The 22,479-nt window shown below is 42.6% G+C and overlaps 1 protein-coding gene across 5 annotated transcripts in view; it reads right to left on the reverse strand.

The window, feature by feature from the left end:
* The window catches only part of LOC127065711 (GATA zinc finger domain-containing protein 10-like), a 30,041-nt gene that overhangs the window by 1,980 nt on the left and 5,582 nt on the right, over positions 1-22,479 (reverse strand). The window contains exon 2 of one of the 5 annotated variants that reach the window (XM_050998484.1): positions 21,484-21,738. The exons of 1 other annotated variant lie outside the window; for it this stretch is intronic. Coding sequence is in view for 1 of the 4 variants with exons in the window: in XM_050998483.1 (XP_050854440.1) it covers positions 1,146-1,160 (15 nt within the window). In the remaining 3 variants the exon portion in view is untranslated. Of the gene's footprint in view, positions 1-1,145; positions 1,311-1,860; positions 1,938-13,495; positions 14,444-21,483; positions 21,739-22,479 lie in introns of those variants that run through there. 3 more of the 5 variants (XM_050998485.1, XM_050998486.1, XM_050998483.1) reach the window with 3 other exon arrangements.

Consider the following 22,479-nt stretch of genomic DNA (forward strand, 5'->3'; position numbering starts at 1 on the left):
GAGGGTCGGCTTGCTGACAGAACGTTGGTGAATGACGTCAGACGTTTTCCCCTACCTACCGCTCTGGAAGAAGTCATCGTCGGAATGGATGATCGAGTCGGACTTTGAAGGGAGAGAGAGAGGAGAGAGAGAGAGAGAGAGAGAGAAAACGAACGAGCGGAGGGACAGAGGGACCGTTGTTATACTCGTGGAACTCGTGGAACTCTGATCGAGCAAGCAATGCGGGTTTCCCCCCGCATGACAAACGCACTTCTATTCATCTCTCATCTTTCTCTTTCTTTTATCACGATAACATACTGCGCTACGGATTTCGCGGGGAAACGAATGGGCTTGGTGTCTCGTAACAGGTGTCGAATAGCATTGACCCTTGCTTATACGACGTATCTTTCAGACTATTCGCTAGTTATCGCTGATAGAGGAAGAAAGATATACATAGGGGGTTGATGATTAACAGCGTGAACGTTGAAAGAAATAAAAGTAAAGAAATAAGATTATCGAAACGTGCCTCGCTAAAAAGTAAATATTATTGAAAAAGTACCGATACAGTACGAAAGAAAAAGAGAAAGAGGAAGCGTGTGTGCGTGTTTGTGCGGTGCGAGACAGAGACAGGAGGAAACGAAAAGTTGATAACCACTGATGTGACACGATAGTTAGCCCAAACGCCGGTAGATGTCGCCCATGATGCATTCCTCGTCCCTTCTCATCCACGTGGTATGCATATGACGTTTGATTTGATGTGACAAAAAAACACGCGCACGCTGCTAGAGAGATACGGTGGGAGTCCATGACTCTCGTTCGAGAGCTCGTGGATTCTCTTGACGATGTGGCAAAGAAAAACATAGTAACAGTAATAGCGAGCGCGCGTGCGCATTTAAATTCGATCATTTCGATGATATACTCCTTCTCGTTGTTCGATGTTATCATCGAGATGTAAATTTGAAAAAGAAAGAAGAGAGAGCAAAGAGAAGAGAAATTCTTAACAAACAAAAACAAAAAGAAAAAAAAGAAAAAACTTCCAAATGACTAAGTTTCCTCCTAATCGATTCGTTAAATTCTTTAAAAGGAGGGGAGAAGAAAGAAAAAAGAAAGATAAAAAATTTTCCTCTCGGCGATAACGAAGAAAACTCCTCCACATTTTCACGTACCTTTCTCTCTTTCATATCTTTCGCGTGTATTGTCTGTATGCTTTTTTTATAGCGCTTGTATTCGGAATGAATACGAATAACAAGTTCCAATGTTGAAGGGAAAGAAGAAAAATGTAATAATAAGGCGTAAGAACGTAAGAAGAAACGTCTGTGTTGCGAGAGGCGCTAGTCATTGTGTCGACTCGGAAGACTGACTTGAGATGGTCGGTTGTTCCGTCCACCGTAGTGTTTCTCCTTAAAGCCGATAATCGTAAAACGTGGTTCTCGGGCGCACTTGTTGAATCGAGCGCGGTAAACCATAGGGTGGCCACACCACCGACCGGGAGGTACCTTCCGTCGTAACGGATTAGTCGTGTGCCACAGAGAAACGCACGCTTACTTAACTCGCCATAAATCAAACTCGAGAGAGGAACGTGTACAAGAGAAGTATATACTTTCCTCTCTCTTTCTCTCTCCTTGTCGTGTTTTCCTCTCTTTATCCTTTTTTATATCCTTCTTCCTTTTCTGCTTCTTCTTATTTTTCTTTTTCTTCTTCTTCTTTTTCTTTTTCTTTTTCCTCTTCTTCTTCTTATTCGAATACGTATTCTTATTTTTATTTTTATATAATACTTTCCCGTCTCACTTCGACACACAAGTTTACCTTTCGGAATTTGTTCACTTTGCCAAACTTTTCTCTTTTTCTCTCTCTTTTTCCTTTTCTCTTTTTCTCTTATACCTTTCCTTTTTCTTCTTCTTCTTTGTTTCACGAATCGTCGTTATCTCGTAACGTTTCGAAGGAAGACACGTTCCGCGCGAATATACGATGCGAGAAACACATACCAAAGAGCAAAAGAGATGACGAATAAGTGGAGAAGGTTTGCGGTGGATCCGGCTATGCGCGACGATGAGGTAATCTTTGCCACACGAGTCGGAGTTATCTAGTCAGTTCGAACCAACGAACGAACGAACGAACGAACGAACGAACGAACGAACGAACGAACGAACGAACGAACGACGAACGAACGAACGAACGTAGGAAAGCTAGGTTCGCGCTGATATTTCATTTGGTAAATATTCCTAAAGAAAATCAGCCATCCTTTTACAAGAGAAAACGATCGACGGAAGGACGTTCGATCGAAAGTAGATAAGATTTTTTTTAACAATGAAATCTCGTGCTATTTTGATTCTCAAATAAAAAAAGAAAGGAAAGAAAAAGAACAGAAAAAAAGAGATGAAGGAGAAGATGATAGAAAAAGAAAGTCTACTCGTTAGGCTATGTAAGTACGTAGCACGTAGATTGATTCGCCGATTCCCTAGAATCGAATAAAAAGCTGAAAGATTCGAGCCGAACGATCGACGGCGCAAAGTGGAAAGAACGTAGAAAGAGAAGGAGAGAAGTGGAGAAGACTCGAGTTGGATCCGGCTATGCGCGATGATGAGGTAATGTTTGCTACGAGAGTCGAAGTCTATCTAACCAGGTCCGTATCCGACGAAGTTAGAGTCGGGTGGTATACTGCTCTACGATATAATTTTAATCTTTCGAAGCAGTCTTTTTCATTTTTATCCATTCTCTCTTCTCTTTTTCTTTTCTTTTTTATTTTTTATTTATTTCTTTTTTTTTTCCATTCGCGTATTCGGATATAACGAAAGGAAAGATAGTAAGAAATGAAAACAAAAAAAAAAAACGAAACAAAGATTATTTTTAGAATTTTTCGAAAGAACGTCAAAGAATTTCAAGGACGCAACGGCAATGCCAAAAAATGTGAATAATAAATATCGAAAACTGTTCCGATCTTATGTAAAATTGATTTTCTCATTGATTTTTAGAGATAATCGAAGCCGTAGAATTTCTTTTTGTAATAATCTCCGTCGTAAAACGACACAATGGTAGCTGGCCACGAGGAGTAGAAGCTTCGACGACGATGATCGTCGTGACGGCATGACGTCAACCGGCCGTGTTATTTTCGAAAGGGGACTCGACGATAGCGTCGTGCGGTGGCGAGATCGCCAAGCTCGAAAAACAGTCGGCTTTGCTGCGACGAACGTAGAGATACGAGGCGTCAGCGCGTTTAATAAAATAATTATATTCAAAATTCAAAAAGAAATCTTTCTGAAGGAACGATCGAGATTTATCATCGATCGATGCAAATTATATTATCGATACTTTCTCATGAAATTATTAATGACGTCAACTAATCAAAATTTTCGGAGCTTTTTCATTTTATTTTTATTTATCTATTTCTTTATTTATTTAATTTCTCCAATGCATTGCTAGTTGGAACTGAGAGAATAACAACAACAACAACAACAACAACAACAACAACAATAATAATATAGATAATAATAATGTACGTGCACTGACAAAAACAATTTACTTGAGATCGGATTAGTTACGTCAGTGAAACAAAAACCTGTGTTTTGTTTGATACGTAACGTGTTTAGTTTCCATGAAATTAACATTTCAAGATATCGAACGTTTGAAATTTTATTTCTAATTAAAATAAGACGAATTTATATATGCATATATATATATATATATATACATATATATACACATTCAATCAAGATTAGTCATATCAAGACTTCTCGTCGTAGTATTAAATATCTGATAAAAAGATATATGTATCTCCAAATGTCATCGTTCATATAGATATTCCTTGATAAATTTTATTTCCAATTTTGTCGAATCAATCGAATTGAAATTCGAGTTCAGGATGTATTTTTTCTTAGAGAATCATCGCGATCCTGTACGTTGAGCATACGAACGACTTGAGCGGTGTAAAGTCCGCGGCAGATTAGCGACGTGCTATCTAACAACGAGCGTCGGATAAGATTGCCAGGGCGTTCGTTTGTAAGTACGAACTGACTTCAAGGACTTGCGACGACACGCGCGGCCGAGCGCGAGCACAGTGTCTCTCTTTCTGTCTCTCTTTCTCTTTTTCTCACTGTCAGAGTATGTTCTTTACGAAGCATGATGCGCAATGATTCTTGAGATCATCTTGGAATCTAGTTTACCAATCTTACGATATTGCTGTATGATTTATAAATGGAAGAAAAAAAAAAGAATACAAAACGAAGATGTAGAGAAAAAGATAAGAAAAACATTTGCTCTAATTTATATACGTAAGTACGTATGTACTTTTTACAATTACGTGTGTAATTGTGTAATTCCAATCTTTTTTTTTTCCATTAATCTACAGATACGAATATATTTTCTCACATATGATGATGATGATGATAATAATAATAATAATAATAATAATAATAATAATAGTAACTATTGTAAGTGGATTATTAAAAATAACTAATCGTTAGAATAAATTGCTGAAAATTATATAGACACATATACATATATTTATATATTCAATATACTGATAACGAGTTAAGCTACATTTCCCAAACTCTTATCTCTTACACACATACACATAGTTATATATACATATATAATAGTAGGAGATTAATATACGATTAACGGACATCAAAGTATTAATCTCAAAATAATAAAATCATAACTACAGTAAATCTTTAGGATGCTGCGAACAAAAATTTGGGGATGGGGCACACGCGTAGTGCATCCTCACGACGTATTATATATATATATATATATATATATATATATATATATAAACACACACACACACACATAAATATATATATATTTCAAGGTAAGTGTGTGCCTATGTACCAACTCGTCGGATAAATACTCTACCCTATATATCGCGTGGCTAGAAGGTTCCTACGAGCCGCTCGGTCCCACATTAGGGGATGAATAAAGGAAGCTCTCCGAAAAGGAGGGTTCGCTCCCCTATATCTTCAGTGGTTCTCAACTAGTTCCGACTCGTAGGAATCACCAAGGCCGCTGTTTTATCATTTAATTTCATAGGAAGGATTGATAACCACTGGGAAGTAATCTACAAGGGCGCGCGGCATCTGCGATGCCCTAAACGAAGGGTCCGGCCCTATCCTCCGAGGCCAAACTCGCAAAAGGGAGAGAAAACGAGAGAGAGAGAGAGAGAGAGAGGTAGAGAGGTAGAGAAAGATGGACAGAGGAAGAGACGCCGAACGCATCAAGGGTAGAATGTAAGGGAAAGAAATGTATATATATGTTGTACATATATGTATAAGACCGGAGCGCGTGCGGATGAGAAATAAAGAGAAAGAAAACGAGATCGTGAAATAAAGAGACAGAAAAGAAAGATTCGATATCTCGACTGTGTCTCGAGGGAGTTCGATGCCTTTAATTGGCTCGAATGTATAAAAAGAGAAAGAGAGAATTAAAGCATCTTAATCCGTTTGTAGAAGGAAACAGTTTTGAGATAAAAAGGGTATAACGTTGAAAGGTGAGAGAGAAAGAGAAAGAGAGAGAGAGAGAGAGAGAGAGAGAGAGAAAGAGACTCTTTAAAGATCCATAAGAATGGGACGATTGGAAAGGTCGTAGTTGCTCGTCTCACGATGACGTATGTACGCACGTGGATGCTCGATGCACGTGGGTGGCTCTCCAGTTTTGTAGTTGGAGGAGAATGAAGGGGGAAAGAAAGAAAAAAAAAGAGAGAGAGAGAGAGAAAGAAATGAAAGAGGGGGACAAGGTGGGGTAACTAAAAAATGGAAGGGAAAAGGGGCCATATGGCCAGGAGAGAGAAAAAAGAAAGAGAGAGAGGGACAGAGAGAGGGAGAGGGACCGAAAGAGCTGGTGTGGGAGCGCACGTCCCTTTCTCATACATTTTTGTCGCCCCTGGCCTTTTTTTCTTTTCTTTTCTTTTTTTTCCTTCTTTTTTTTTTTTAACACAGCATCTTCCTGCTTACGCGCGCGCAACCGTACGTATATAATACAACACGTCCTATCGTATATCCTCTTCCTTCTTCTCTATACGCCCACGATGATCCTCGTGCTAGTTGTAAATTACACGGGGATATCTATTAGCAGACCAACGAACGACGCTATTCGTCGGCTCGAAATTGAATCGAAAACCACAGATAGGAAATTTCTTTTCCTGTATATATTCAACTTCCCCTTCCCCTTTCCCCTCGTTCATCTCTTTCTCCTCTCATACTCGTTTCGTTTCGAGAGATTTCAATTCGTCGATACGGGGTGGTACGTTTTTATGAGGTGAATCGATCGACCAAGTCGATAAAGCCGATTGTGCAATTATCGAGAAGCTTCTACGAATAGAGAAAACGAGACAGTTTAATTGTGGTAGTAAGCTAAAGCTTTTCTAGTCGTCTAGATCGGAATTCATGGTTACGTTGAGGGATGAAAGAGCAAGCAAAGCTGTTTGCTTGCTTACGCGAGAAACCTGTTCGCGAGTGGGCGCAAATTTACGAGGAGACCTACAAGAGATATGCCAAGGGATGATGATGCTCGTTCGCTTATGTTGGTCGCAGGTGTTCAACGAGAGACACGACAAGAAAAAGGTCAGACCCCCAAGACCGAACGATTAGTGCTTTTCTCGTTTAGTCGTTTATGTATGAACATCCTCCTACTTTTCTTTTCTTCTTCTTTTCTTTTCACATTATATCTTTAAAGATACGTTTAAACGATACTTCATTAATGTAATAACGATGGAGAAATAATACTAGTTACGGCGATTTGACTCACGCGATCAACATTGTTCACATACAATTAATTCTCAAGAGATAGATCATAATACTTTGTTGAAATTTAACAAGGCTCGAATAATTTTCTCCTTCGTCGAATAATTTTATTAAATTTCAAATACCGAGATTGAACGTCAATTATTCCCACTTAACGTAACAACGCAGCAAAGCTGGATCTTTATCAATGTTGATAAGTTTATCTTTTTTTTTTTTTTCACGGTTATTACGCGCGGAGTCTATCTTATTCCTAAAGAAAATTTTCTAGTATCGTGTTACAGAAAGGTAATCGTTCTTTTTTTACTAGGATAACGAAAACGGACGAAAACGTTCGATTGATCCGATTATAAGAAAACGATCAATAATTGAGTAGACATCAGACGGTAAAACTGTAAATTTGACAGGTAAAAAGGTCGAAAACGTCGAAAAGATCTCTTTAAAAAGTATAAGAAAATATCGAAGTAAAGTTTGGAAATAATGTACAGAGTTTCGAAGGAAGAGAGAAGGATTTTGTTGCATTGACGAAAAGTTGGGAAAATCTTTGGGACGGTTTATCTTCGTTTTCTTTTTTTTTCCCTTTATTTCCCAACTGTGTTGGTGGGTCCTAAATATGGTATATAGGTATACCTGGAGTCCAGGTAGAGAAATAAGAAATACCAATCGTCCCTAGTCCGTACTTTGCCACGGAAAGCCTCGAACGAAAAGCGACGAGGCTTGACGAGGGTCGGACGGAGGGCCAACCCAAGGGGAACTTTACCGAACGTTTCGTTTCGACCTGAGCACGTTTGCTATAACGCTGCTGTTATAGCAGGAACGTTCGAGCACAAGCAAGCAAGCAAGCAGGCAAGCAAGCAAGCAAGCAAGCAAGCAAGCAAGCAAGCAAGCAAGCAAGCAAGCAAACCATAGTGGCACGCTACGCAGCAGCAGCGGTTCTCACGCTCGGATCGAACGTTTTTGCCGTCAACGTGACGACAACGACTACAAAACGCCGAGGATGCAACACAACGTCTATGTCGCAGTCTGGAGCAAAAGCCTCTAGTAAACGTTCCTTTTCCACTTTCTTGTCTCACTTGGAAAATCTAACGGAGTATACAAAATAGAAATTGCAACTACTTTGGTAGTAACTAATAAGGTACATTAAAGCCGCTCGAGGAGAAAGTCGAGTCGCGATGGTAGGAGATCGCGATTACGATCTAGACGAGTGGCAGGCAAGCAAAACGGACATGTTTTCTTTCGTCCCTACTTTCTGTGTGCTACGCGGTATAAGTAGTAGTAATATAATAAATAATAGATCGAGAGAACTTACGGATCAAATTTTGAAAGATGTTTTTCAATAAATGAAATCTCCTACACGTGAAAGAAACTTTCTCTTTGCGATATAATGCTTATTGTCTATAGATAGATCATCAGTTTTTTCCCCCTCTCTATGTAACGATTTTCGAAGGAAGTCTTAAAGAAGGAAATGCTGACCATCACCGGGTCCATTCGCATATTCAGAGCAAGAGAGGGTCAGCAGCATCCAGTACGTTTCTTCTATGAACGTGTCGGTAAAGCTTTGAGTCGTATTGTTGGCTTCGGAGTAGAGCAACCCGTATGTACCCTCGGTCAGAAAAAAGAAAAAGAAAAAGAGAAAGAAAGAGAGAGAGAGAGAGAGGAGAGAAAGGAGAGAGAGGGAGGGAGAGAGAGGGAGAGAGAGAGAGAAAGAGAGAGAATGGAAGAAAGACAGAGCGAGAGACGAGGGTTGGAACCTTTTATACGAAGGGTCGGCTGTCGGTCCCTGCTTCTTTTGTCCGGATCGTCGAAGCGACAGCAGAGAAATCCCCCTTCGACGGGTGCAGTCGTTTCTCTGCCTGTCTGCCTGGCATGGGCTGGCTTGGCTTGGCTTGGCTTGGCTTGGCTTGGCTTGGCCTGGCCTGGCCTGGGTCTGGCCTGCTTGCTTGCTTGCTTGCTTGCTTGCTTGCTTGCCTGCTTGCCTGTTTGCTCGTTTCATTCTCTCGATCGTACTTACATCCAAATAGCTCTAACATACGAAGACATGTACGGAACTTCGCAAATGGATCTTGGATCCTGTATTCCCTGGCTATTTGACAAATCGAATCGATTTGTCGTCGATCGAAGGAGTAAAATAAAAGAGGAAAAAGGAGAAAGAGTTTCTTCGATACGAAATAAACGAAGAAAGACACGAAGAAAGGAGCGAGCAAGCGAATGAGCAACCAACCAACGAGCATCCACAGTCGGTTTGCCGTTGCACGGCCTAGAGCTTGTTGCCTGGCCTAGCCAACAGGCTGGCTTGGGTGTTGGTGAAAGGTGTGGCCGCCTTGGATACACGAGAAAACGAGAATGCAATATTCTCTCTCTCTCTCTCTCTCTCTCTCTCTCTTTCTTTCTCATACACATATTGCTCATATGTATATAATACATACAGATACATTCAAAGTGATACACACCTACGTATGTATCAGCATGAACATGTACGATATATTCGCAGGAACGTAGCAGAGAGTTCGCCTCTCGAGCGTTCTCCATAATTGTTCTCATCCTGGTGCTTCGTTGTTGCCGAAGGTGATAGGCTCGTATGTACACGTATCTATATGCGTATGCGTGTATACGTATAAGAGAAAGAGAGAAAAGGAAAAGAGGGAGGGGGAGAGCCGTAGGAAAGAGAAGGCAACGATCGAAACGAACGACTCGTATACAGGTGGTCGGAGCGAAACGATCGAAGAGTACCGCTTAATGGGATTCAACGACCTCTCCTGCCCGTGTCGAACGCTGGACTGTCGTCCTGTTGGTCCTCGCGGGATCCTACTTGTTCGTTCTCTCTCTTTCTTTCTCTCTCTCTTCTTCTTCTTCTTCTACTTCTTCTTCTTCTTCTTCTTCTACTTCTACTTCTTCCTTCTCCTTCTTTCTCTTCTTAACTGAGCATAGGACTTTTCCAACTTGACGTTCCGCGATGCGATTCGCGCTGCATTAACATCTTGCTCGCGCGGGCACGAACACGATATAAAAGAGAGAAAGAGAGAGAAAGAGAGAAAAAGAGGAGGAAAGAGGAAGAAAGAAAAGTTAAGAGGAGGGAAGGACGAACAGCAATGGGAAACGTTGCTACTCCGTAGCGGTACTGTCCTTGCTCGATCGCCTCGAGCGATGCTTAGTTCGCGGTAATAAGCGTTCCCGTGTCCTGAGTTATCCAGCTATCTCTATTCTTTTTCGTTGTAATATAGTTAAATATATCTATATGTATGTGTGTATATACATATATTTTTTTTATATCTATATATAAGAAAGTTTCAAAACGCTAATACTTGATAAATTTTGATCGAAATAATCTTTTCGATGCAATACATTTTTTCCCGAAGAAAATTTGAAATAGAATCAGAATATCGTCGACATTTCTGTATAGAAAAATGCAAGTGGAAATTCAAGATATAAAAGTCTACCAGTGGAACGTCCAAAACTGGAGGAAAATATTTCTAAAGTACCATCGTCCTGGATGGAGCCAAATATAAGAAAAATCTTTCTATAAATACTATTATAAAACAATAACAATGTACGTGCAAGATAAAAAATATTAAGAATAATCGAACGGTGGTCGTTAACGTAGCAGATAGAAATGTCGACCATTTCCTGAATACGTTTTTTTCTTTTTTATAAGTTGATAGTAACATTTTTAGATCGAAGAAAATTATTTAAAAAATTGTGAACAATTTTTTAGAAGCTTTTTCCTTTTCTTCCACGAATAGAAGCGTTCAAATATACGTATATGTATGCATGTATCTGCAAATTTGGTGATACCATTACGAAAATACCACCATAACCATATACTAATATAGGTCTGTATACCTATACATACTTAGGTTGTCTCGTACGAGCTAAGAATATCGACGAACGACGTCGCGTGCGCGAGGACGTCGATAAGACAACGTTTATGTTCGCCGTAAATCGGATTCCTACCTTCGGCGAAGGGTTAACCGCGACGATGTTAGAAACGAGTTACGACAAAGGTGGCGTCGACAGGTACAGCCACCTGATCGTACCTGAAAAGGAATAAAGGAAAAAATATAGGAAGAGGGTGAGATGAGGTAAAACGAGGGGAAGGTATCGAGGAAGGGCAAATACGCGACGAGCGATCGACGTTTTGACACGAAGCTAAATATTATATGGGACGAATCAAAGATCTTCAAAATTTGACTATTAACTCTCTTACGGTTCTCCATAGTTTAAATTCGAGACCATAGCAGACGTGGAAACAAAGCAAGGCGCGAGGAAACCACACGATTCGCTGATCTAATCCGCGCGACTCTAGTATTCTCCTCCTTCTCTTCCTCCTCCTCCTCTTCCTCCTCCTCCTCCTCCTCTTCCTCCTCCCGGCTGGCTCCGTTCGCGGTAAACAACTCTCTGACTATATCCAATTACATGAACTACAAAATATTCCGCGCGCGACGATACGACACCAAGATACATAGATCTTTCGTTTGCTCGAATTTCGACGAAAGCGATTATGAACGCGCGTGCCTCTATTAAGATTCCTGATTAACAAAAATTCGTAGATATATCCTACGATTTCAAAGATTTTTTCTTGTCGTTTTCAAAACTTTATGGAAATTTTAGTAAATTTGTTAAGGAAAGAGAAAGAGAGATAGTATCATTGCTAGCACGCTTTCTTCAAAGAACATCCTATTTAACGGTATCTTGGCTTTACGATCTTCAATGTGAGGGGTGAATTGGAGAACACGAAGAAGATCGAGGAGTCGAAGAGAGAGAGAGAGAGAGAGAAAGACAGAGGGTGGGAGAGAAAGAGAAAGAGAAAGAGAAAAAGAAAGAGAAAGAAAGAGTGAGAGAGAAAGATGCGATACGCGTATCGTCGGAAAAGAAGGCGAAGCGCGCCATGGTACGAAAATAAAATTCGGCAGAGCGAACGAGCGAACGAGCGAGCGAATGCGCGTGAGCGTGAGCGAGAAGCCAAGGTTACGACGAGAACAGCTCGTGAAAGTCAAATTCGTTGGTACGCTTCGACGAAGAAGCTTCGAAAGAGAAGATGTTCTCCTCTTGAAGAAGTACGTCGTAATACTTACGTTCATAAGTTCTTGCTTAAATACAAAAAAAAAAAAAAAAAAAGAAAAAAGAAAAGAAAAAAGAAAGAAAGAAAGAGAAAAAGAAATCGAAGGAAAAAATACATCCTCCTTTTCCCTCGTCGCGAAATTAATATTCTTCTCTTTAACTCTAGAAAAATTATGAACAAATCTCTTAGATTCGTTTTATAGAATCGCGATATCACGATCTATTAGAGTTCATATTCTACAGATTCGTTTTTCGTCGTCGACGTAGAGAGACGTCGAGGACTGGCTCTCTCCGTTCCGTTGCCGCTGCCGCTGTTACTGTTATTTTTAACTCGACGCCGACGCGGCGAGTCCGTAGTCTAAAACCGTCTACCCTCCTTCCTCCCTGTAGGCTGCTTCGAGTCGCGCCATGAGCTCCTCTCCTCTCTCCCCAGCCCCTTTCTTGCTCCTCCCACTCTCTCTCTCTCTTTCTATCTATCTTTCTCTCTGTTCTCCTATATTCCTTGCCTTTTCTACTCCTTCTTCTTCTTCTTCCTCTTCTACTCTTTCCCCTTCCTCCTTTCCTCAAGCTCCTCTCTTCCTCCCTATTTTAGAGGCCGCACGCACTATTCGAAAGGGATCAAGCGTCTGGCACGTATATTTCGAAACCTATTTTCAAAGTGGCGGGCCTTTCTATTTTGAAAGTCCTACGAGTCCGCGAGAGGGCACCACGCTCGCGTAACTTTCCACGAAAGGAAAATGGAGGATGTATATGCATATATATGTATGTATGTATGTATGTGTGTTACGTCAATTCGAACGTCCGATATTCGGATAATATTAGACAGGAAAGTTGGAAATTCGAAATCGTGAGAGAGAGAGAGAGAGAAGAGAAGAGAGAAAGATAAAATACGAGAGCAAGAAAGACAGTGAGAAAGAGAGAGAGAGAGAGAGAGGGAAAGAGATAAAATAAAAGAGTGAGAGAGAGAGAGCGAGTCGAGGAGAAAAGTACATCGGTAAGTCCGGCTCTCGTTCACGCTCCGCGAGGTGGGAGAAAATTCGTTTCGAAACTTCGGTTTCCCGCCAGATACGAAGCGGCAACGTCGGACCGCCTGCGTGGCTCTTTCGACGAGCGAAGAACGATACGGCCGACGGCGAAGGAGCGAGAGAGAAAGAACGAGAAACCTCGAAACGTGGCAACGTAGCATCAACACGTCGTAGGACTCGGTTCCGTGCTGATACCCACGCTCTCGAGCCATGCCGCGATGTCGCTTTTGCGCCGAGTAAAATACCTCTACTACCGGCGAGACTTTCTACTCGCAGGAATGGGGTTGTCGCCGTGAAAACGTTACGCGGGATAGCTCGACGGCGACTATATACTGGAAGCTAGCGTTAACGTCCGATCGGTGAAAGCTATGCGAAATTTGCGCGCCAATTTTAAAATAGGCTCGGTAAAAATATATATATGTACATAAAAAATTATCTAATATATATATTATATCGAATATTATAGATATGTACAGTTCAAGCATTGAAAAAAAAAAGAAAAGAGAGAACAGAAGAGGAAAAAGGAAAAAAGAAAAAAAAAAAAGAAAAAAAAGTGATACGTTTCCTACCTCTCATTTTGAAATTCGAATTGGTTTTCTTATTTCTTTGAAAGTTTTCCATGGAAATTGTTCGGCACGTCACAAAGTAGAAAACATTCTCAGTTAAATTCGAAAGGCTTTAGCCGAACGGCGTACCTACCGGTCGTTTCTTCGGTGTCGGTCGGGGCAACTTTCTAGTTTAGCTGACGTGTATAGCGAGTTGCGTTCGTGTATCCGCGCGTGCGTGTAAGTGTGCGTGACGTGTGTGTACGTGAATGTGTGTGTGCGACACGCGCGCGCGCTCCTGCGTCGGCCTTCGTCGAAGTGTGAGCGCGTACGTGAGAGAGTTCTTCGTGCGAGTCTGGCTCTCCTCGCTCGTTCGCTCGCTCGCTCGCTCTCTCTCCTCCTCCCTATCTCGGTGTCGCTCGCGCTCGCGCGCGCACGAGCGTGGAGGAAAACTGGTTCCTGGAGAATAGAGCAACCGCGCGTTACCAGCGAGAGGAACGAGAAACGAAAGCCTCCTCTCGACACCCTCGCACGCGAAGAGTTTAGCTTCGCGCTTCGTCCACGACGATGATCTTTTTTACTCGCGAGAGTATATAAGTATATACTCTGTGTATACTTATACATATGTACGTACATATATACACACATATATACGCGCATATATATATATTTTGTAGGCGAGCAAGGACAAACGGCAAGGTGCCCTCGGTGTGCCGCCGTCCACCGATAAGCGTCCCGTTTTCAGCCTCGATCGAACGCGCCACTGCTATCGATCTCGGTTCTATGAAAGCATTCCTATCGTCGGAGTCTCAGTCCGGCATAAGACAGATATTCGAAAATACGCAAGATGTTTAGGCCGTATCTCGATATTTCGTAGCCGGTCGACTCGCTCGACAGATAGATACCCTCCAAGAGGTATAACCCGAAGGTCATCGTTGCGATTCGCGAATCGACTTAAAAAAGAGCCGCGAGACGCTTTGCGTGTCTCGAGGCAGATAACCCTCTGCTGCCTTACCGACCGAGCCGCACGTCCTCGTCTCGTCCTCGACGTCGACGTCGCTTCGCATCTAATCTTTCTCGTAATTCTCCTCGCTCCTTTTTTTACTCCCTCCTCTTTCTCCGCTACTTCCCTACTCCCCCGCCCGCACCCCTCACCCCCCACTACCCAGCCCCATGCTCTTTCTTTCGCTCGACGACCTCTCACACGCGCGACGAACACCCACACAAGGACGACCATCCGCCTTCCCCCGCTCCTATCCTTATCCGACCGGAGGGTAGTTTTACCCTCGCAAGGGGGCAACGGGTTGATTGCACCGAAGGCCTCGCGTTTGGTAATCGACTCTCTCCTCCTCTTCTCTCCGCTCCTCTCCTCTTCTCTTCACCCTACGTCGTTCCATTTTACTCTCTCGTGTTCCAACGTTGGGATATCGCTCGATCTTTCTCTACCAGCATTCCCCTTTTTCCGCGCACCTCACCCGATCGGCCCCTCTCTTGCCGAAGAGCATGAGCGAGGAGGAGGAGGAGGAGGAGGAGGAGGAGGTAGTAGCGGTAGTAGTGGTGGTAGCGGTAGCGGTGGTGGTGACGGTGGTGGTGGAGACGGCGGAGGAGGAGGAGTAAAAGGCAGAGGCAATGGTGGTGGTGGCGACGGTGGTGGTGGTACTGATAGAGGAGAAGAGAGAGAGAGGAGGGAGGAGCGGTGTTGCCATGGCAACGCCCCATGCACGAGTAATGCGCCGCTCTTTGTCCGACACGTTCTACATCCTTCTCACGCTGCCCCCACTCCTCTGCCGACGCTTTGCAGTGCCCCCACTCTCTCGGCAAGCACCGTGCTTCTGCGTACAGGGCCGTTCATGCACTACCGCCGTCTATCGACGGTACCGCGAGCGTTTTCACGAGGACGAATAACGGACGCTCTCGAAAGGAGAATACGAGACAACCAGCCAGCCAGAAGGCAGGCAAGCAAGCAGGCAGGCAGGCAGGCATGGAACTTGAGTAAAATCGTCGTAGGAAAGTGGAGTGTAAAATCGGCGTAGGGACATAATGGAAGAGGCGCATTACGCGCGTAATCACGACATTCTTTCTCTCTCACCCTTCTATGCTATCTTTCTCAAGAAATTTTCTCCTTTACATAGAGATCCATTTCTTTCTTTTTCTTTTTTTTTTTTTTCTTATATAAGACAAAGAAAACTATTTCTTCTTTATTTCTCGGAGGAAAATTCCTATCTCTTATTTTCGTAGAAATGCGTCGATACGCGAGAAAACGTAGGAAAATAAAAAAGAAGGGTCGTTTGAATCGAGCGGTATAGTTGTCGGCGCTACACCACCAGCGCCGTACCGTACACCACCACCATCGCCATCGTTGCCGTCGTCGACGCCGCCGCCGCTACCACCACCACCACCACCACCACCACCACCATCACCCTCTCTCCCTCGCCTCATCCCTCGAGATATAGATTTTCCGTTGGAGCCAAGCCACTGTTGGGAGACGTTCGGTTATAGGGGGCTTTGAAAAACGCGTCTTCTTGAAATTACCGACGGAGATAGATGGACGGAAAGGAAAGATAGATACATATATAGAATCGATTCGAGGGATAGAAAGAGAGAGAAAACAACCGATACGATAGAGACAGTAGTTTTCTTACTTACAGTGTGTCCTTTTGCTTTCACACACGATAGTAAGGAGGAGGAGAAGGAAAAGGAGATCGATCGAGTTCGATCTCTTCTCGTTATTCTTCCCCTTTCGATTCGAAAAATATAAGCACGTTGTGCGTGACGAAACGTTCTCAACGTTTCACCTTCGTGTTACCTTCGCTAAACGTCCAAGAATAATGCAAAAGAGTGAGTCGGTCGATAAGGATAGAAAAAGGGAGGAAGAAAGAGCGATAGAGAGATAGAGAGAGACAGAGGGAGAGAAAGAAAATCAGAGAAAAAAGAGAGAAAGAGGAGAGAAAGAGATAGAGAAATGAGACGAGGAGAAAAAGAACGAAAAGAGAAATGGAAAGACGAAGGGGGTAGGAGGATACTAATCGTACGACGATGCCGAAGAGAAACGAAGGTATCGTTCCCGTCCGTGTGAAACTGGTTTGAGAGGATGTGATGCGGGCACGCACGCATACTCGCGCCTTGAGAGAGTCCACCTTGAAAATTCCTTCGAGGAGAACGCGCGAGCACGCTCGCCAGAAGATAGAGAGCACGAAAGAGATAGAGAGAAAGAGAAAGAGAGAAAGAGATAGAGAGAGAGAGAGAGAGAAAGAGAGAGAGACAAGCTATCGTCACACGCGCACGATCTGTTCGGTCGGTAGGGAAGAGAAGAGGTAAGATCGCGACGGCGTCCTTGCGCCGAGATGACCCATTTCAATGAAAACGTATACTACACACGTGTACATACGCACATTACACACACGCGCGCGCGCGTACACACACCATACATATACATACACGTCTTATCGGAAATATTATTCGATGTTAAAAAATCCCTTCAAAGAAAGGAAAAAATATGGAGGAACACAAAAGCAACGAACGAAAGAAATAAAGAGAGAAAAGAAGAGAAAAGAAAAGAAAAGAAAAGAAAAGAAATAAAATAAAATAAAATAAAAGGTGTCGAGAGCATAGCACGATTTATCTATATCTTCTTCTTTCATTCTGAAATAATACATACGTTCCAAATTAGGTATACCACCGAAAAAGTATACATTGTGTGCGTATAAGTGAGAGAGAGAGAGAGAGAGAGAGAGAGAGAGAGAGAGAGAGAGAGAGAGAGAGAGAGAAAGAAGGAGAGAAAGAAGCGTACGTGCGGCGAGCACGATATAACGTAGCTAAGCTCGTAAATGTATAGGTGTGTATATACACATATATAGGTATATCTTTTCATATATATATCTAGTATATGTATATACAATGTGTATATATATTATATAGCGCAGGAAGGGAGGGGGTGGAGAAGGGAGGCTAGGGGCGTGGTGGATCGTGAGAGAGCGAGAGGGAGAGAGAGAGAAAGAGAGAGGGGTGGCGGCCGTTCGATAGCGGACGCACGTGGCCGTACTTCTCGAAGCCGCCGCCATGGCGCCAATGTCCTATTAACCCTCGGCAAGCACCACCCACGCAGCCACCCCTTAGAGCGTCGCGCGCAGGCGTCTAACTTACTTAAAGGACACTGACTCCTACGCCGCGCCGCGACGCTCCTTCTTTTCTTTTCTTTTCTCCCCTCCTTTCTTCTGTCTCTTTCTCTCTTTCTTTTCTCGATCTCTGGGAATAACGTTGATCGATGCCGTCTTCCTTCCACGTCTTCCACTCTTTCTTTCTCTCTCCTTTTTTCCCCTCTTCTTTTCTTTTCTTTTCTTTTCTTTTCTCTTCTCTTCTTCTTTTCCTTTTCTTTCACGTTAGACAGAAAAAAGAACGATCGTATTCGTCGTAGGGATATAATATTATTTTCGAGTCTCTCCAAGCATAAAAAAAAGAGAAGAGGAAAGAAAAGGAAAATAGACGAAAATGAGAAAGAGAGAGAGAGAGAGAAATAACATTGCTCGACACGATACCGCTGCTTCCTCCAGAGGCTTACGAGTAGAATATATCCTAGTATATATGTGCGAGATATATAGAGATAGAAGACGAGGAGAGCTTATGTAACGTCGCGACGCTTCGCAAGAGAAGAAAAAAAGAGGAAAAAAGAAGAAAAAAAGAAAAGAAAAAAAGGGAACAAAAAAAAAGAGAAACTCAATCCACGTAAAGATAGTTGTTCGCGAACATTAGAACAAACGTTGTAATTCTTCTCTTAATTCGAAATTTTTCGATTTGGAAAAGATCGATATGTAGTAGATACGTATGTGTGCGTATCTACATATCAGTGTGTGTGTATATATACGTATATGTTCATACATACATACATATATATATATATATATATACATACATATATACATACATACATACACATAAGCGTAACAGTAGAGACAAATAAAAATACATATTTTTGTCGATGGCGAATCGTCGACGAAGAAGTCGATGCGAGGAGCAAGCGACGCCGTCGGCGTCGACGACGGCGACCAAGTGAATTGCGTAACACCGGCGACGCGGGCGTAAGCTCGCTGACTCTCCCGATAAGCACCCCCACCAGAGCCCACCACCAAAGGCTCGCGTTACGTGTGTGCGGCCTCGATACGCGATACGAGTCGCGCGCGAGCGCAATTCTTTCTCTCTTTCTCTCTTTATGATGGAGAGAGAGAGAGAAAGAGAGAGAGAGAGAGAGAGAGAGACGGAGAGTTGGATGGACACGAATAGACGCGACTCCTACGCTCTTCCACCTCGATCCGTCCATCCATTAGAAAGAGAAAGAGAAAGAGAAAGAGAAAGAGACTCTGCAAACTGCTGCCACCTGAGCGTGATTCCTCAAAACCAACCTATCTCTTTCTTTCTCTTTTTCTTTCTCCTTTTCTCTCTCTCTTTCTCTATTTCATTATATCGTATATTATATTAGATAACACTACATACTTTTAGATTTGTTGAAAATTCTAACAATTCTCTATCTATTTCTTTCCGAGTTTTCCATGAATATCATTTGATATCTCTACTCTTTGTCTTCTTCTATTTGACGTATTATAATTGTGAGAGAAAGATAGAAAAGAGTTATTTCATAAGGGACGAAGAACGATTCACCTTCCGCATTAACCTTCGATCTGATCACTTACAATAGACTAATTCTTTTTCTCAAGGGAGACTCGACATAACCTAAAATAGGAACGAACAGAACGAAGAAGGTTCCTCCTCCTGCAATGCGGAGTTTCGAAGGCAAAGTTTGGAAAGACGTAGAGAAAGAGGGAAAGATGGATAGATAGAGAGTTAGATAGAGAAGAGAAGAGAAGAGAAGAGAAGAGAAGAGAAGAGAAGAGAAGAGAAGAAAAGAGAAGAGAAGAGAAGAGAAGAGAAGAGAAGAGAAGAGAAGAGAAGAGAAGAGAAGAGAAGAGAAGAGAAGAAAGAAAGAAAGAAAGAAAGAGAAGAGAAGAGAAGAGAAGAGAAAAGAGATGAGAACGATCGAGGTAGTGTCGCAGGAGGCGACTGACTGTCTAAGATCGAGTATAGCGTTTCATTCGATCGAACCGAATCGCGGAATCGAAGCAGTCTCTCTCTCTCTCTCTCTCTCACCGCGGAGTAGTACCCGTCGATAGAGGGGGAGGGGAGAATGGAGGCGCACCGACCGAGTGAGAAAGAGACAGAAAGAGAGAAACGAAGAGGCACGTGCTACCGAAAGGAGTGGTGGGAATGTAAGTTATGCGCAGCACGTGATCTTCGGAGATCCGTCCGAGCGTTTCTTCGGGGGACGTGTCTCTTTCTTCCTCTCTCTCTTTTTCTATCTCATACACACGCATACATACAGTTGATATATTTGTGAGCATGAGTACGTCCAAGTCACTACTTCGGCCCCACGTGGGGCAGAGCGCGATGCTTTTTTCCGATACCGACGGCCCACCGCGAAAGGTGGTGGAAAGTGTCTGCTGTATGTATGTATGTATGTAGGTATGTATGTACGTGTGCGTGTGTGTGTGTGTGTGTGAGAGAGAGAGAGAGAGGATGAGCACGATGCACCCACTTCGCGTTACTTCCTCCACGTGTGTTTCGCACGTCGCACGCGACCCTTTCCAACATGAATATATATATATATATATATATATATATATATATATGTATATATATATATATATTTATCGTAACTATGTATACAAAAATACTGTAGAGTTCGTTGTGTAGTAATTAGAGACGAATTGGAAGTATACGCTTTCGTTACTTTTTCACGAGGATTATTCATGATATACACATTAGACTCTTTATGTTTTTCTCTCTCTGTTATTCCTTTTTTCTTTCTTTCTTTCTTTCTATCTATCTTTTTATCTTTTTAATACCAACAATGCACCAATTTGTAAAACGAATTACAAAATTAGTTACGCATATGGAAAGAAAAGTGTTCTCTATATACTTTTTAATACGGTGCACGGGATCGTTGTTAGAAATGTCGAATGAAAGAAATTTTGTATTTAATCCTAAGAAAATCGTAATTTTAATCGCGGAATAACGAAAAGAAAATGTATTATTATTATACAAATATTCGATCGATTTATAGTCGATGCAATATTTATTTATATATGCATGCATGCATCCATCCATGTACGTGTATATATATATATCTATTGTATTTTACTCGACTCGTGGCAATGAAACAAACACGCAGGAGTGCTTGACTCTCTCGTCAATGGAGACTACTCGGTCGTTACTCGTTTATGGCTGGCACGTACCCATAGAAGAAAACAATGGGGGGATTTTAAAGAGCGGAAAAATGAGGGTACGATCGCAGACAGAGGAAAGACGTGCTAATTCCAAGGGTATTAGATCGAGGGTTGAGAAGGACGGAGGGTGGTAGAGAGGGATGGAAAGAGGAAGGGAGGAAAAAAGAGCAGGAAGAAAGAGAAGGAGGTACATTGACATTGGAATACCTTCGGACATGTTGAAGAAGAACACGAATGGGGCTTGTCGGTAAAGAAAACCAAAGAACGGAGGGGTCGACATGGCACCTGCTGTTGTTATTGCTACGTAGACGAGTCACACGACGAGACCACAATAAAAGAGTAGTAGACGCGAGTCTAACGCAGGTGCTATTATTCTTCTTTCGTTATATAATATAAGAAGAGGGAGAAAGAGAAAGAGAGAGGTATCTATCGGACATTTACACAAAAAATATAACAAAACCATAAAATTCGCCTATACAAATTTTCGCCTTTACAAACCGAAAGAGAAACTCAAATTTTCGGAGTTAATAAATGGAAAAAGGAAATTGCGAAGGGAAAAAGAAAGGAAAAAAGAAAAGGAAAGAAAAAATATGGGGCCTGTATATCGATGATCGTTTCATTGTGTGTTTAACCTTAACCTACCGCAAAGTGTACCTTCTCTCTCTCTCTCTCTCTCTCTCTCTCTCTCTCTCTCTCCATCTATCTATCTCACTCTTTGCATCTTTTGAAAATTCAGAGAAGAGAGTGCGGAAGCTAAGTGTTATCGATATCTCCTGCTTTCTTCGAGCTAAAGCGTGTGCGTAGGCACGTGTCGCGTGCTACCTACGCTATTCCTAACGGTTACCACGGGATTCTCGTGGTCTCTTGCCTTTTCTTCTTTGCTTTCAACGATACGACGACCGCCGCTGCCGTCGTCGTCGTCGTCGTCGTCGTCGTCGTCGTCGTCGTTGCCATCGTCGTTGCCGTGGTCTTCCTCGTCCTCGTCCTCGTCGTCGTCGTCATCGTCGTCGATTACACGTACGTGTACGTACGTACCGTTATCACGACTCACGGCGTGCTTTGATTCTTCTTTTTTAGTTTTTACGCATCAACGGAGAAGTGTCGCTGGTGGTAGGTTCTTAGACTGTTAAATTATACGTGCCGATTATATGCTATTTGTACATAGAAACGAAGAGAGAAAAAAAAAAGAGAGAGAATGAGAGGAATAGGTAGACAAATAGAAATATAGATAGAGAGATAGAGACCAGACAGTTTTAGTCGTTGTGATGTAACGTACAGGAGAGAATGAACCAACGAACGAGAAGAAGGGGTGGATGAAGGGGGTTGTGCAACGGGATAAAGGGGTAAGGGGGTAGGACACAGAGAGGAGAGTGAGAAAGAGAGAGAGAGAGAGAAGTAGAGGCGGCCTCCTCTTCAGCAGGCCAATGCGCCACGTGCTTTTCGCGGCGAAACTATGCGGCTGCACACCCGCACCGAATTTATGAATGGGAGAAGCCTATTGACAGATCGCCGCACACCGATAACTCGACGGACACGTTCCTGTCGTTTGAGCAGCAGCGTGTTAAAACCAACGATAACACATAACTCGACGATACGTTTTAAACGGTCGATTCACGTTCCATCTTCTTCTCCTTTTCCTCGTCGTTCTCGTTCTCGTCCTCGTCCTCGTTCTCGTCCTTGTCCGTCTACGAGCGACGAACAGTGGACAATATTTTGCAGGATAACGAAAAACGCGCATAGCTCCGAGTTTCATGCTATTCCGTTATATTTATCCATCCTCAAAGCTACTTTAGCATACGCTTTTCGACGATTATCACTCGAAAATGGGCGATGCGTACGATACATGCTTTTATGTATATGTATA

Source organism: Vespula vulgaris, chromosome 8 (genome assembly GCF_905475345.1).
Source record: "Vespula vulgaris chromosome 8, iyVesVulg1.1, whole genome shotgun sequence".
NCBI classification, from domain to species: domain Eukaryota; kingdom Metazoa; phylum Arthropoda; class Insecta; order Hymenoptera; family Vespidae; genus Vespula; species Vespula vulgaris.